General features: G+C 38.3%; 1 protein-coding gene across 2 annotated transcripts in view; it reads left to right on the forward strand.

The window, feature by feature from the left end:
• Nucleotides 1-15,852, forward strand: part of NCKAP5 (NCK associated protein 5) — a 516,605-nt gene that overhangs the window by 244,858 nt on the left and 255,895 nt on the right. For both annotated transcript variants that reach the window (XM_054830045.1, XM_054830046.1), the window contains one exon: nucleotides 3,438-3,515. In XM_054830045.1, the coding sequence (XP_054686020.1) occupies nucleotides 3,438-3,515 (78 nt within the window). The remainder of the gene's footprint in view (nucleotides 1-3,437; nucleotides 3,516-15,852) is intronic.

Consider the following 15,852-nt stretch of genomic DNA (forward strand, 5'->3'; position numbering starts at 1 on the left):
ATTATTCCTAAAAGGATTTTAAAACGTCACCTTTTTTTTAATCATGGACTTCTCAGTAATCCTGCAGGTTGGGAGTTTTTAAATAGCTGGAGGTCAGACTGAGCCTCAAAGCGGGGCCAATGCAGCTCAAGCTGCTGAGGTCTCGCCCAGTTGTGAATAATGGCATGGATGGCGATTCCAGAATTGCTAGATAACATCACCAGATTTATACAAATACATTAATGTGGAGTCTCCAACTTCAGATTCAAAACACTTCATAATTTCAGAAATGTTGACTTGGCCTTACACCACCTTACCCCCTCTGGCTTTGCAAGTGCTCAGTGCTCAGCCTTTCTGCACTTCACTCTTTTGGTAGGAAAGAGGGAGCAGGCAGAATTGGGAGCCACTTCTGAAACCCTGGGGCCACTGTGCTTTCACAGCCTTTCTCTCCTATTTGATTGATCTGTCTTATTAGTGTCTAAGTACCAGTCGTGTCTCCTGAAATGATTCTTATCCTTACTCAGTTATTGGATCTTGTCTCTGTTTTCATAAGGAAAAGGTATTTTTCTTCTGTATCTGTGGGTCACTTGGATCCTCCTTCCAATAATGCAAATTCCTGAAGATGAATGCTCGCATCAGAAAATGATGCTCCGTGTAATTTTTCAGACTCGATAGTTAGCTGTGCTACTCAAAGCCTACATGGTACAAGCATTTGTATGACAGAGCTCCAAGGAAGCTACAAAATACCTGTATTACTCCTCTTGATGTGATCTATTGGGTACTGAAAAATGTTGGTACTTTACTAAACCGTATAGATAGTCTTTGTGGAAAAGTATGATTACTATAGTTGTTTTTTTTCCCAGATTTTATGCTTTCACTGAATATGCCAAGGTATTCTAAATCATAGAGTTGCTCTAAATCTCAAATCACTGTTTGGTATTTGCTTCACGTTGACAAAATGATATTACTGGGTTCTGATCCAGGGTTTGCAGAATTTGGCTCATTGGGATAGCTGGTAACAGAAGAGAGCAGAAACCTGAGCTTGGGAACAGAGACCTTGTCTGAAGCAGATGGCTTGCTTTGGACATGGCTGACACATGAACGTGCCATAGCAGCATAGAAGAAAGGAGGTGCTTCTAATCATGATGTTTCTATCAAATCATGGATGATTTTTTTTACGTCGCTTTTGCACACTGACAGATTACATACTCCTGAGTTGCAGGTCTTAAAAGAGAAATAGAATAATATTTCTGATTTGCCACAGGAAAAACTTAACCAGGCAGCAGTCATACAGGATAAACACATTGCTTTCTTTTTCCCCCTTGTCTTTATTTCTAGACATTTTTTTGAGAAAATTGCTTCAGAATTACTTTTTTATATTATCATGGTAGAATTATGCAGAATAGAACTGCTGATCCTATCCTTGCCTGTAGGGCAAAGCGCACTGATGAATAAATCAGGAATATTGTTTAATATTACATTAAAAAGATATAAAGGTATTAATACTAATTTATACCGGGTTCATTGTAGTAAAAAATACTAAGTAAAAAAAAGACAGCTTGTTTTAAAGAACTTGGTACTGCAACTAATCATCATTATACAATTGTACAGTATATTTCTTCTGAAGCGTAATATATGTGTATTAAAGAATGATTTGACTTGTATTGGCGTAGAAGAAGCTTGCTGCTTACTTGACATGGTGTACTCCAAGTAAAATTCAACTCAGTCGAGTAACAGGGAGAGTAAGAGCCGACGCTGAAGCCAGCATGTAATCTAAACAGCACTGGTATAAAAGCTATATTAATGCCACTGAAGTTCATGGCATCTCAGGATTTACATTATTTAATGTTTTCTGAAAGTAACATCTACAAGATACATCTATCTACAACAGTTAGATCAAAATTTAAGCTTGGGGCAAGCACAGAGTTTAATGGAAAGTTTCACAATACCCACAGGTTTTCAGGCAACGCAGTTAGAACAGGATACGGCCGAGGTGCATTTGCGCAGGCTCCTGGGGAGCAGCGTCTTACTCTTCCTCCCTGTCTGTGCCGGGGACCATTTCTTTGTGTCACACTAGCCTTTGAGGAACCACTCTCTCCCTCTCTCCCAATCGGAACAAGAAAATAATTACTGTGGGCAGAAACACAGACTCACTCAGAACAATTCCAGTCCAGAAAAATAAAAATGTACATTTATATATAAATTATGATCATTAAAATCAGCTAACATTTATCTTCACCCTGAGAAGACATGATGATGTACTGTCCCTGTGGTAGCTGTCTCATATTCCTGGTCATGAAGATAAATGGCTCAGAAGAACCAACTACTTTGCAACAAAAATCCATATTTGTACACAAAATAAATAATAATAGTAAAGAAACAACTCCTAATATAAACAAGAACCCAACAAAGTGGTTTTGTGATGAGTCCAAAGCTAAAACAGTGAGGCTATAAAAGCAGAGTTTTTGTCTCCAGAAAGTGAAGATGGATTCTTTTCCATATAGTACTCCAATACTTGTCATTTCCTGAAGTATGAGGTTTGAAACATATTTTTGCTTCGGTGAGATATTTCAAGAGAGTTATATTATTACTGATAGGTTTTCAGAATAATAGTAATGTGGCTGTGTTGGTACCGCTGTCATATGAATATATCATATTATATCACATGTTATTCTGTGGGCTCACTCAGAAATATTTTCTATAAATAACACTGAAGTTACCTTCCTCCTGGAAATGAAGTGGTATATTTCTATTACTGACATATTTCTCTGCTGAGAATAAACATCATCTCTTTGCACTGAGTTTAAAGAATAGGCTTCAATAAGAAAAAAATCTGAATTGTTCATCTAATCGTGATTATTTATCAGAAATTCTGTCTAGACACAAATACAGTAGCTTTCATATAGCTGATATTGCAAGTTATAGCATCTGCAAAAGTTGAACTGGAAAATTATATAGGAGCTGAGTTACAGTTTCATTTTCAAATAGGGTACATGCTATAATAATTTTCATACCATCCATGAAATAAATATTTGAGTCAAATATTCAGTTCGCTTTGATTCATACCTAAAGTAAACACAATGTGCACCATAACCGTGACTGCACTGTTGAGAAGTTATTTTTCAGTCTGGATCCAGGGAAGATAATTCTGGGCTTAGAATATGGATATGTATTTATATGTACTCTAATTTATTTGTGCTGCTTGCATATCCTCACTGCCTTTTGTCTTCCCCTCAATCTCTGAAAAGTGTATTGGGCTACTCCCCTGTTCACTTGGTATGAATCCAAATTTGGCTTTAATCTAGATTTTTACATCATTGTGATTTCTGTGTATATGGGATAACCTTGGGTGCAAAACGAAAGTGGACTCCACAAACTGACTCTGACTGTCTTTTACTCAAAACTTTACAAATGCTTTGAACATTGAAAAACTAACCTATTAATCATTTTTCTTTTAGGAATATATGGACTCAAACAAATACATAGAGCATTTAGTGAGTCAGCTGGAAGAACAACGCTGGAATTTATGGAGGCAAGTACTATGCACATACACATTTATTTATGTTGCTATTTTGGAAAAAATACTGCACTCCATAGTTTTCATTCGTGAGTTCAAATAAATGATTGGGTACTCAGTTTCTCCACTTTCTAATTCTTTGCAGACTAGCAAATCTTACCTAAGTGACATAAGTAGGGCATCACACACGAGCTGAATCTTGCCTTTGCTATTCAGGGCAGTTACGCACATGCACAGGTTTCCTCATGTTCAATTTTCTAAGCAGTGGGTGCTAAGTCTATTTCAGATTCTTTCAGTTGGACTGAATTTAAGAAACGGTCTGATATTCTTGAGTAGTATTGTTTTCTCTGAATGGCACACAAACTGTAGCCAAAAAACCAGCATAGCAGCATGAGAAATGGAGAGTTTCGAAACTAAAATAAACATGATTTTAAAATTTTGCAGTACTCCTGATAGCACAGAATTTGTATTTCTTCTCTGTTGGTGTTGCTCAGTGCAGGCTGCCCAGACTTAACTCTGGTTTAAGCAAAGCAGTGACTTCCACATGCTAGTGTGCAGCTAGCGGGCGTTTCTACTCTGCCGTAGAGCAGATGTGATAACTGCATGAGCACTTCTGAAGATCTCCTCAAACTTTGCATCCCTCTGGTAAGATGGCTCTTGGACCTTGCAAACCTCCATGCATTCGTCTGGTCTGTCATCTGCTCACAGCTCTCGCAAAAAGGTGCGAGACCCAGTTTCCTCTTTACAACAGCAGTTTTATTACATATTGTACCTCAGCAGTTTTGCTGCTGTGTTGCTGTTGATGCCTTCATTAGGTAGGACGAGAGGCTGTGCACTGTTTGCATCTTTCCAAAATTTATCAAGTGCCATTCGTGACTGTGACACGATGGCAAAAATGTTATAGATTTGTATTTCAGCAGTACTGTTCTCTAGGTGTTGTTTCAGGGCTGTTCTGATGTGAAATCGTACAGATAGCCAAGAAACTACCTAATCTGCAGAAGCCTCAGAAGTCTCACACCCTTAATGAGTTAATTATCTCTTGATGATTTTTAAATTAATTCTTTCAGACTTTTCATTTGTATAGAATTGTTATTATCACAGCTGGTCTAAAAAGGTCTGCATGACAGCACTTTGCAGTACTTGCTTTTACTTTGTATTTTCTTAAGTATTTAGTATCTATTTATTAAATACTCATGATCTCATATTTTTGTAGTTACCAGCTAAATTCCTATCAAGAATAACATTTAATACAGAGGAAATGGAATAATTCCAGTGATGAAACTCATTCAACATTCACAGCCATAAGTTTTTTTCAATGCAATATTTAACTTTTTTTTTTTCTGAAGGCATATGAGTGGTGACAATCTTTATTAATACATAGTCAAATATAGAGTAATCTTCAGAAAACAATTTAATTTTCATATATTAAAACCTATTTCACCTTAGTTCTAATCAAGGAAGAAATAAAGATCTGCTGATTTTTCAGTTGAATGCCTCTCATGTACAAGAAAAGTAGCTTTGCACATGACAGTACTAGTTGGTATGCATCTCACAAACATCCTGGCCTATAGGACATAAAGTAGTATTAGAGCATTTACAGCATACAGCATTTATGATGTGGACTTAGTCTTATTTATAGGCAAAACTCAGAAAGTTTTTGTGTAATTCCTGCTTTCCTTTAAAAGTAGCCAAAATAATAGGCACAAAAAAATTTGAAGCTTACATTTAAGATTATGGAATTTGGGAGATAATTTTTGTAAGAATGAAGGTGATAACATTATATGCGGATGACACTACTGTGGTTAAATATAAATGAATAATAAAAAATTAAAAGATGAAAAAGTCTGAAAATAGCAGGGGTAGTGACTTTATTTTATTACGAACAGAGACTCATATGTGTTCTGAAAATTCTATGGTTTTAGAAAACTGAGGACAGCAATTTATTTTTAATATTAATTTATTTTTAATATTTTTTATGGGGTATTGGCATAAAAAGTTAAGACTTACAATGAGCACTACAAGATAAACCCTTCTGGTTTTGCCGGTCGTCTTTGAACACTTTATTTCTCTCTTTTAAATCTCTAAGATGTTTCATGATGAGGATTATGCTAATAGCTCGCACTACGCAGAGGCAGTGCTGGGCTGTCTATAGCCAGACAGATGTCCTAATAAATCAGCATAGCCCTCTTCTCAGACTTCATTATGCTCCTGATTTGTGACTACCACAATTTTAACCTAGTGGGTCACTGGGCGCTGAACCTGACATTGACCGATAACCCCTACTTTACTCTAGGCGAGCTAATAAAAAAGACAGACACAAATTCTGACCATTTAGCTCCTTCAGCTTTACTTACAGCTGGGACAGATTTATAGCGGCCAGGCTAAGACAGAGGAGACTAAAGCCGATGTCATGGTGCGCATATCAATTTTACATTTCCTTTACATTTCCACACGTACAATGGGACCCTAAAAGACATGTGGGGGCAAAAATTTCTTTTCATTTTAGAGGACGACTGTTTATACACAGCATTAGCATCTGCTGTGGAACATTTATTGCTGTAATTGCCATCCCAGGAGGACTGACTATGGTTAGGTCACGTTTTATAGCTTTCTACTAAAATAGACCTCTAGCCCAGCTTCAGATGTTCTGTTCTTTAAAACCTTTACAACAAGGAATGACAGTACCTCACTAGTATGTGGAGACGCAGACTTTTCTACTACAGCTTTTCTTATACTGAACATTTTATGATAATTATTTTCACATGAAGAATGATAAAAATGATAGTGTATTTGACTTGGTGGTGGTTCCCCCATTTCTCAAGTTTAAATGAAATACATTTATCCAAAGTGGAAGTTTTGAAACTAAAATAAACACAGTTCTAAAATTTTGCAGTACTCTTGATAGTGCAGAATTTCTATTTCTTCTCTATTTGACCTATGTTGATGCAAATCACCAACATTTATCACTGGAGATGATGCACAGTAGTGATTGTGCATCTCAGTGTATCAGCTTGAACCAGAACGCTGGATTACTGTAGATTTCTCTGTCCTATCCTGTATGGAAATAACTTTAAACAGGATAGAATTGTGGGGATCCCCCTGCAGTGGTGTTTCTCACATAGTCATTTAATACTCTAATTCAGCTACTGTGTATTACCATGTGTAATTTTTATGGCAGAATCACATGGACAATCAACATGAGAAGCAGAAATTCGCTCCTGCAGTCTTTGCTCATTGACCTTGACCATAGATCATAATTTCTAAGTCTTGACACAGAGATCAGTGACAGCAATTACTAGTTCCCTTAACAGAAGAAAGAATTCGTATTTCAGCATGGGATGCTTGTCTAAATATGCAGGGGTCAGACTCTGTTCTTAAGACCTTTCAAGGGAATTTTATTATTAGTGCTACTGGAACCAAGACCAAACCTTTAGTCTGTCTTGGTGAAAGCATTAGGATATCCTGAATTTCAGACATGACAATCATAAAATGAATGAAGGATCAACAACACCTTATTACCGTAATGAAAAACACAGAGTGGGAGGACCACAAATGTGCATTAGGACTGTGGGGCATTTCTCCAACACTGTATTTTAAAAACAGAGTTTGTTAAATAGATTTGCTATACTTTCATCACCAGCATTAGCATGCTTCTATGCTCCTGGGTCTAATGCTTGTATACTAAAGAGGTGCCAAGTATTAAACAGGTTGCTTTTGCTGTAATCATAAACTTCCATTGGGAGACCGTAATTGCTAACAAGCAAAATAGCTCTGCAAGAATTCTTAATGGTGAGCACAGATTAAAATAACAACTGTGATTAGCTTTAAACTGCTTGACTAGAAAAGGACTAATCTTAGGGGAATAAGTTGCATGGCAAACAAATGAAAAACCCTATGTATGATATTACAGTAATGAAGGCTGTGAAAAAACACAAATGCTACTCCAGCTAAATAAGGTCATGCTCTGCACAAGTATCTTTTTCTTGTCAGGGGCTTAGTAACTTGGCCCGAGGGGAATTAAGGTCAAAGCAGCCAAGTCTTGGGGTTGAAACCCCATTTTAACCCTTTCTGGAAGTTTCTGATAACAAAAGTTGCCTCTGGTCTATGATGCTAATGTGAGTTATAGACGGTATTTGGAATTAAATGAATTATCTACCGAAACTGTTGTATCCCATGATCAGCAGGCAGAGATTGATGTCGTGTGGTTTGGTTTGGTTTGGTTTGGTTTGGTTTGGTTTGGTTTGGTTTGTAAGAGCATGAGGCTTCCTTCTTTGCTTCTTGATCCACCTTCTTGTCACACCGTCTCGGCAATGGATAAAGCCAGGGAAAAGGTGTTTTGTGCTGTCAGCCACTAACACCTGCCTCTCATCTCTTTCTCAGTGGTTTGTTTTGCTGGGGTTTTTGGGGGTGCTGGTGATTTGGGGGATTTTTTTTCTACATCTCTACAACACTGCTGGATATAGCAGTGGATATACATGATAAATTTGTAAAATCCATGAAAACACTGATGTATTCCTTAGTGTATGGAGGTGAGGCTAGCCAAGGCAGAGCAGAACTGAGCTCGGCAGTTAGGAGTCATTCAGCCACCACAGGTACTCAGATGTTTCCAACTAATATTATAACAGCATATATGTCTCTCTAAAGCTGGGGCTTCTGCTTTGTGACTTTATGTGTGAAAAAATTCACACAAAAATGAAGATAAAAACCACCTAAGGCTACCAAGTTGTCTAACAGAGTTGACAATGCTGCTTCAGATACACATTTCTACCAAGGATTAGTATTTGAATATGCGCATTAGGACACCAATTAAAAATGTATCTGATTTTTGGCCAAATGTGCTTTTCTTTAGCTGAGTGTAAATTTGGATGGTTCAGTGAGCAGTGCAGATGTAGTTACCGGCCACAAAAAGCACTGCCATTGTATTATCTGTGAATGGGAACCTCTCGCTTCCTTTGACTCCCCGGTACAATGCCTATCTCACGCCACAGTTGTTAAAGATACTTTTTCATGACTGAACTGGATGAGAGTAGTGTGAATAACGAGTATATAGAAAAGCAAGTGTTTTACTGTTTGCCTTATAAATCATAATTTTAATAGGCTCACAGAAAAGTATAAGAGCATAGGTTACAGATTACAAACGAACCTTATGGACCATGTAAGTCCACTGTAAATACTGAACTTGTAACCAAGGGAAGAGCCTGGACAGCTGCTTGTTGCAAGTTGCAGTAAAGTAGTGCGTATTGTAGTATAAATTTATCTCGTTGTTCTAGACTGATCACTGTCTTTTAAACAAATAATAAGTAAAATAGGCATCTTACAAAAGTTTACAGCTGTTAAAAATGTATCACTTCCACTAATTAGTCAAATCAAATAACTGACCTCAACTGATTAAAGTTGATAGTTGTTTTATGTGCAACTCTTTACCTGATCAATAAGTAAATCTCCTTCAACAGTGAGTCATTTTAACTCTAATTGCGTGTATTTTTCTGGAGTATTTGCTAAGCTGACTTACAATTAAGCTCAATTTGATGTGCTGTGGTATATGAGAAATATGACCTGGGACGATTTTAGCATTATACATTCATAACAAGTATTAATTTTAAAGAACACGGCTCTCAGCCTGTTTCCTTTAATCGGAGAAAACTCCCATTAACACTGGCCATCAGTGCCACATGAGTCAGGAGTGAAGTATGAAGCCTCGGTTATTGAAGTCATTACATAAAGGATTTGGAACCATCTGAATATAAAATAATTTTGATACAAGCAAGTATCTCCATATCTATGCTAAGCTACTCAGATTTTAAAACTGCAGACAAAAGATGGAAAAATGTTCTTTAAAAAGTAACTTCATATGGTCATGTTTATAAAATTAAATAAATTAACCAATGTTAAATTTAAAAATGTTAATCACATCCTGTAATTAATTAGGGATTGGGGTATTTTTGCACAGATGTATGCTTGTCATAATAGTGAGACTGGCAGAGCCGTGAATTGATTTGTTTCTCTTAAATTAAAAAATAGAAAGCCTTGAGCAAAATATATTCTTTAGATATATTTGGTAGAGTAAGGATCACAAATGTTCCCTACCAAGTTGAAAGGAAAAAAACTCCAGCAGGGAAGTATGTGGAAGGTCTATTTGACATATGGATGTTTGTTAAAAGCAAAATGCATGAACAGCCCAGAGTAAATTAGATCCTCATTTGTATGCTGGGAAATGAAATGTATAATCTTGGCATGGTTCTCTGTTTGGTTTAGATTTTTTGTAAGAACAAACTCTTTTGTGTATGCAGATACACATATTACTGTAGTAATATATTTAAGGCTGGAAAAAAATAAGCTTTGAGCGGATTTTATCTGAAGCTAAGTGTGTATGGCAGGTTTTTTGTCCGCGTCTCCTGAAGCGCAGGCTGTGGTTCAGGTAGCAGGCAGCGGGCACACCGCAGACACACTGCACAACTGCTGCATCGCTGCACAGGGGAAACACAGGCCAACCCAAAAGGACCGGCACGTGGGGAAATGTCATACCACCTACTCACCTGCAATGGTACCCCAGTTTTCAGATATGAATCCAAACAACAGGTCAACATAACAATCTACAAGAAGTAAATATGCAATTATCTGTTGCTGGTGCTCAGAGTTTATCTAGTCCTTTTTAAAAAATCAAACATTTCCAAGTGGAAGCTTCTCTGTAGTCTCTTTTTATTTACTATTTGGCATTGAATTTAGTCTTCCATCCCACTAATGTCAAGGCACAGCCACGCTTATTCATGTTGAATCATATTTCACTCCTCAGATAATTCCAATGATTTTATTGGAATTATTCACAGAGCAAAGAATAATTCCTATGAATAACGGTGACATTGCCCTGAAGTCTTCTCAAAGACTGAACAACCATATCTTTACATGGAGCCTCTGTTTCCTATTTGGCAGAGGAAAACCCATGGATTTACATCAAGGCAACACGTGAGAATTTGGGTTCTTATGAAAACAGGGTATTGAAATCTGTTATAGAAATGAGTAGTGCACAGACACAGGCTGTGCGATGGGGCTTTACATGGGATGGTGGGTTTAAGGAAGGAGAAATGGAGAATTTATGAATTTGTTATTTTTAGAGGAATGGCACGTCACTGATCAGTTTCACTAATAACGTCTACAAACAGGGCAGTGCTGATGGCAGCTGTAGAAGACGCCAGTGAGAAAATGTATATGAAGTCATGCAAGTTGGGTTAGCGCCTTTCCCTGTAAATCAGTTTCACTCATGAAAGAGAAGTTAAATAATCAAGTTTAGCATTTCTACTTCATTCTGTAATGCTCAACCATTTTTATTTTTTCAAAATTACGTTAAAGTAAGACTTTAAGACCCTAAGTGAGAACAGGGCCTCATTGTTCCACACAAAGTGAGAAATGGTTTTCATCTCCTCGGCTCCAAGGATGAAACAAGAAATAACATAATTCTCTTTTTACAGAGAAAAAAAAGTCGTGAATGTACTAAGTAATGGAGCTTCTACAAGAGATCTGTGTCTAAACCAGAGTTTTCCTGTGTTCCAGTTCAGTGTATTAATAAGGTTGTATTTCTCATGTCACAGCCCTTGTGTGTTGTCACCTGTTCCCTCCTATCTGGGGAATGAAGTTCCCACATCACTGCTTGAATCTTTAAAAGGTTTTATGGCTTAAAGCAAGCTTGGTGACAATCTTATCCTGTGCTTCGTGACAGGAGATCCATTTCTTGTGTCTACAGTTCATAGCGTGATGAGCTGTGGAAGAGGAGACCTCTGTCTGGAAGCGTCCTCTCCAACTCCTGTCCTTGGCCCTTGTCACTCTACAGTAGAAAAGCCCATGTAAATGATCTCCTCTGCCAGGAGATGGGTAGGACAAGGGGAGAAGGAGAGAAGGGCTCTACTCTGTTCTCTTGAGGCAGTTTAACGTATATTAGTGTTGCTGTGCTGGCGCAAAGGTTTTTAATATAGAGAAGACCATGGATGTAGATACCTCTGTCACCTGGCTGGGCCTATTACAGGACAAATACCGCTTGAGTTGAAAGCAGGACACATGTGCAACCAAAATATTGCTGTGAGATCACTTCTTCCTGCTATTTATGTTAAGCGTGGGCTGATCCATCACTGTCATCTTGCTTTCTACCGCGACAGTCAGCACTGCTCTCCAGGCTTTGTGTGCGCTTGGCAGCTAAGGATCCGGACGTACTGGAGTGCAGTTCTGCAGAAGTGGAATTTAGATCCACAGCTACCCTTATCCAGGAGGCTCACCTGGTCTCCTGTTTAGCTCCAATGCTGACTGTAATCAGACTGGAAGAGTTTGGGGAGATACTTCACAGCTTTCTGAAAGTTTCCTTTAATTCTGTAGGATTTGGGTGGTTTCCCATCTGTACATATTGGAGGAGATCCAGGGTGCGCTTCCTATCAGTTCTGCCTGCGATGTGAACCCCTTTTTATAACAGACTATATTTTCCATTGCTTAATTGTTAATAAAAGGGCATAATTATGTCTATAGCAAATCATATTCTGGGATATGGCCCATTTGCACGTTATTTTTATTAATCAGGAGTAAATTCCAACATATTCTGCTGTAGAGAAAATATCATGCATTTATAGCATAAACCTGTATAAACATTATTGTAATGGGTTCCACTAGGGACAAGGTTTCAAATATAAAGCAGCATTCATCAGATATTAAAGACCTGAGCATATTTTTTTCCTACTTAAATCAGCATAGCTCAGAATTTGCAAACTCTTGCTTGTGTAGATATTCCCCTGAGATTTTAAAAAATGAATAAAAGCTTGCGAAAGAGACACCTCTTAGTTTTATTACCACCTGATTAGCTAAGCAGTCTAGAAAATGTAACTTAAATAAGCAAAAAATAGAAAACCTAGATTAATCTCCAGCAAATGCTTGGCAGTACGGAGATAGCTTTTGCAGGATATTTAGTTTGCTGTAATTCATGTAGCACCTTTAAAGATGGCAGAGGGATAAGCCTATCTGCTTCCGTGTGCTGCCAGAACAGGCACATGCTTGTACCGGTCAGTACTTGAGGAGGTCTGACGCTAGTTTGATGCTACCTCTCAAATTCTTCCCAGTTCGGTTCTTGATATGCTGTAATAAATCCATTATTGTTTTTCATTCAGGAGATTCTTAGTCCTCTACCAGGCAAGTCTAGAGCCTCTTAAGGCCTTCTGAGAGAAACAGGTACGTACGACGTGGTTCCTGTAAGGCTTCCTGTATTTTTATGATCTTCCACTCTTCCCAGTTGAGGAAGAGAGATCAATGCAAAGGAAGTACCTACCTTCCTGCAGAGTCCTGGGAGAGACTGGTCCAGAAACACAGATCAAAAGTTGTAAGCACTCTCAATCCCTCTTCTCCTTTTCTCTAGTAACACTGCTATAAATGCTTGAAAAAATGGCCAAATGCTGTCCTTCTCCCAGTGACAGGAATGTCAGGATTTCTTGTTGCTTCTGTTCTGCAATGTGGAAATGTGCCAACAGCAGCACTTGACCCTTTCTTCAGCCAATTCCAAAGACACTCGGAACTCCCACAAAAGATCTAAATTCTAAATTTCCACTGAGATCAAAAGAAAACTTTTAGGCTGAACTTAACCGTCAGCAGCAGTAACAGATACCACACCATGAAGTCTTCCTGTAGTCCTGCCTACCAGTCTGTACTGGGAAATACCAACATGGTTATTAGGGACCAGTTTGTGCTGGAACCTCTCCTCGAGCGACTGTTCTGTGATTTTTTTCTGCCAGTGCAGGGCGTTCAGTGAGTGTCCCCGTCGGCTACTATTGCGCAGCTTTTTGTGTAATAGCCTGCCTGGCAGTTTTCCCAGATGCGCAGGCAATTGTCCCGATATTTTAATTGAAGTCCCCAAAAGGGCAGCGCTGCCTCAGGTCTCACTGAACAGTGGCCTGTGTCAGGCTGAAAGAGCAACTGTTTCTATAAATGACATCACTACATGCGATTTCTACCTTACTCATGTTTAACAGTTTTGGAATGCTGCTAGTGTTAAGTGCTAGTAACCTTTAGGTAGAATATCTGAAAATCCAGTATTACATCACCTATGTATAGCTTCAGTCCTATGTAAGTAAATAAAACGCTATTAACAAAAGGACAAGAAGTGAGCTAAACTTAACTGTACATTTCTGGAGGTTTCCCCCCCCCAGATTTTTAAGTATGAAGTTTCTCCCAGAAGCAGAGATTACATAGTTATTTTGGCATTATTGATTACTGTGCAAATCAGTCACCTCCACCCTGTGAATGTACCTGTTCTTTCCCAAGTAGCTCCCATTTGCAAGAGCTGCAGAATGCAACAGTGAGCAGAGGTAAATCACGTCCGCGTGTACATTATGCCAGTCGAGAATCAGAAGTCAGTTTAAGAAGCATCTGTCTCTTCACCAGTAGCTTCACGTCTCTGAGAAAATGACAAAATTCCTATACTGGGCAATTACTGCATTTGTCAGGGCCAGCTGTTGGGGTTCTATATTTAAAACTACAGCTACCATTAATGTATCGAGCTAATGCTATCATCTACTTCATTTTAGCGTTTTGAAGTATGAGCACTGTGTTTTTAGTATCACTCCAGAGCAATGGTAAGCAAAGTAATGAATTTTGTTTGAAAACTAGTGTATTGTCTTATAAATGTCTATGCAAGATAAAATTGCACAAGCCTGGGGACAAGAAATAATTAATGATTTGGAATATGTACTTGTTGCTGTGTATGAAACTGAGATACTATTAATCTTGAAGAGACACAGAAGAACAGTATCTCAGCTGTCAGGAACAGTACAGCTCAATATGCATAAAAAACACTTCCAAATTGTAATTATAGCTTTACATTGTAGATAAATACTGGTTCTTTTTAATTCTAAATCACTTCTAGTTACAGAGTAGGAGACCAATTCCATTGCTCTTGATTTCAGTGGATGTAAGCCCGGGCCTGAAAATAATTAAAGGACTGGCAATACATTTTTTCATTTCTGTAGTCTTGTTTAATCTAGCACATTTGGTGGAATCATTCAATGATTTCACTAGGAACTTGGGAAAGGAGCATTGTGGATAGATGTGGTCTTTAAATAAAAGCTTTCTATGCAACAACTTATAGGAAGATTTGTTGACTAGACTAGCACAGTATTTTAAGATCTGCAGTATCACACTTACAAAGGGGTCATAATTATGCTGGTAATTTTACTGCATCTTGAATACCAGTTGCATTCTGGTCCCCCAGTTCAGAAAAGGTGCAACAGAACTGGAAAAGTTGAGAGGATGGCAGAAAAGGGTAATCAGAAGCATGAGATGGCTTTTGTTTATGGAACAGCTAGGACTCTTGAGTTTGAAAAAGCAGTAACTCGGGCAGGGGAATGACAGAGCTAAAAACATGAGTAGCATGGAGAGGAGCAGATTGTCCGCTGCTTCTTCCAATGCAAAAAATACAGGGTATCGGATGAAACTAACAGGTGGCACATTGAAAAACAAATGACAGGAAGAGATTTTCCATGCAATATGTAAGGAAGGTTCAGAGCATCTGCAGCAGGGTATCATAGATTTTAAAAGCATATGTGGGTTCAGTTGGAGACTGGACAGAGTCATGGACGAGATCTAGTGAGAAGTACCAGACACGGAGAGGGCAAGCTTGGCTCAGGACATCCCTGAGCTCCCAGATGGCTGGAAAGTAGAACAGTGTTGTACCTTTCCCTGGACATTCGTGTTTTGCGCTCGTTAGAGAAATGATACTGAGCTACGCAGAGCTTTGGGGCAGATCCAGTGCAGCCACTCTTATGTTACCTAGGTCTCGAAAACCATTTAGCCCTTGCAGTTTCAATCAATAACTATAAAGGAATCTGGATAAGCGACTTAGGTTGACTAAAGCAACAGGCATTATAATGTGATTACATTTTATTGGGATGTTATTATTCCTATTTAAAAAGAAAATTAACATATTTTAAACTCAGTTATTAAAATTAGCTCTTAGGAGGGTTGCTCAAGGTGTTTCTCTGCTCAACAAAGCAATTAAACACACCAGTAGACATTACTTCAGTACTATGTGACTGCTACAGATCACTGTTCTAAACAACAGAACCCTGTTCTAATGGAGAATAAGAACCCGTTTGAAGACCCCAAATTCTATTGGATTTGGAGACTTGGACATTTTAGTTGCCATTCTGCCCAGCTCCCTTCTCATGCTTCTTTGCAGCTTTCTTTCACGGAGTTTTGTAGTATTTAAGAACGTCACTGTATCACCTACTCTGATTTGCGGCACAGTATAGGCTTTATACTTCACCCAATTACACTGAACTAAACCCAAGGACTTTGACTAGCCCAGGACTGTAGATCAGCCCTCACGAAATTGA

Source organism: Grus americana, chromosome 6, assembly GCF_028858705.1.
Source record: "Grus americana isolate bGruAme1 chromosome 6, bGruAme1.mat, whole genome shotgun sequence".
NCBI classification, from domain to species: domain Eukaryota; kingdom Metazoa; phylum Chordata; class Aves; order Gruiformes; family Gruidae; genus Grus; species Grus americana.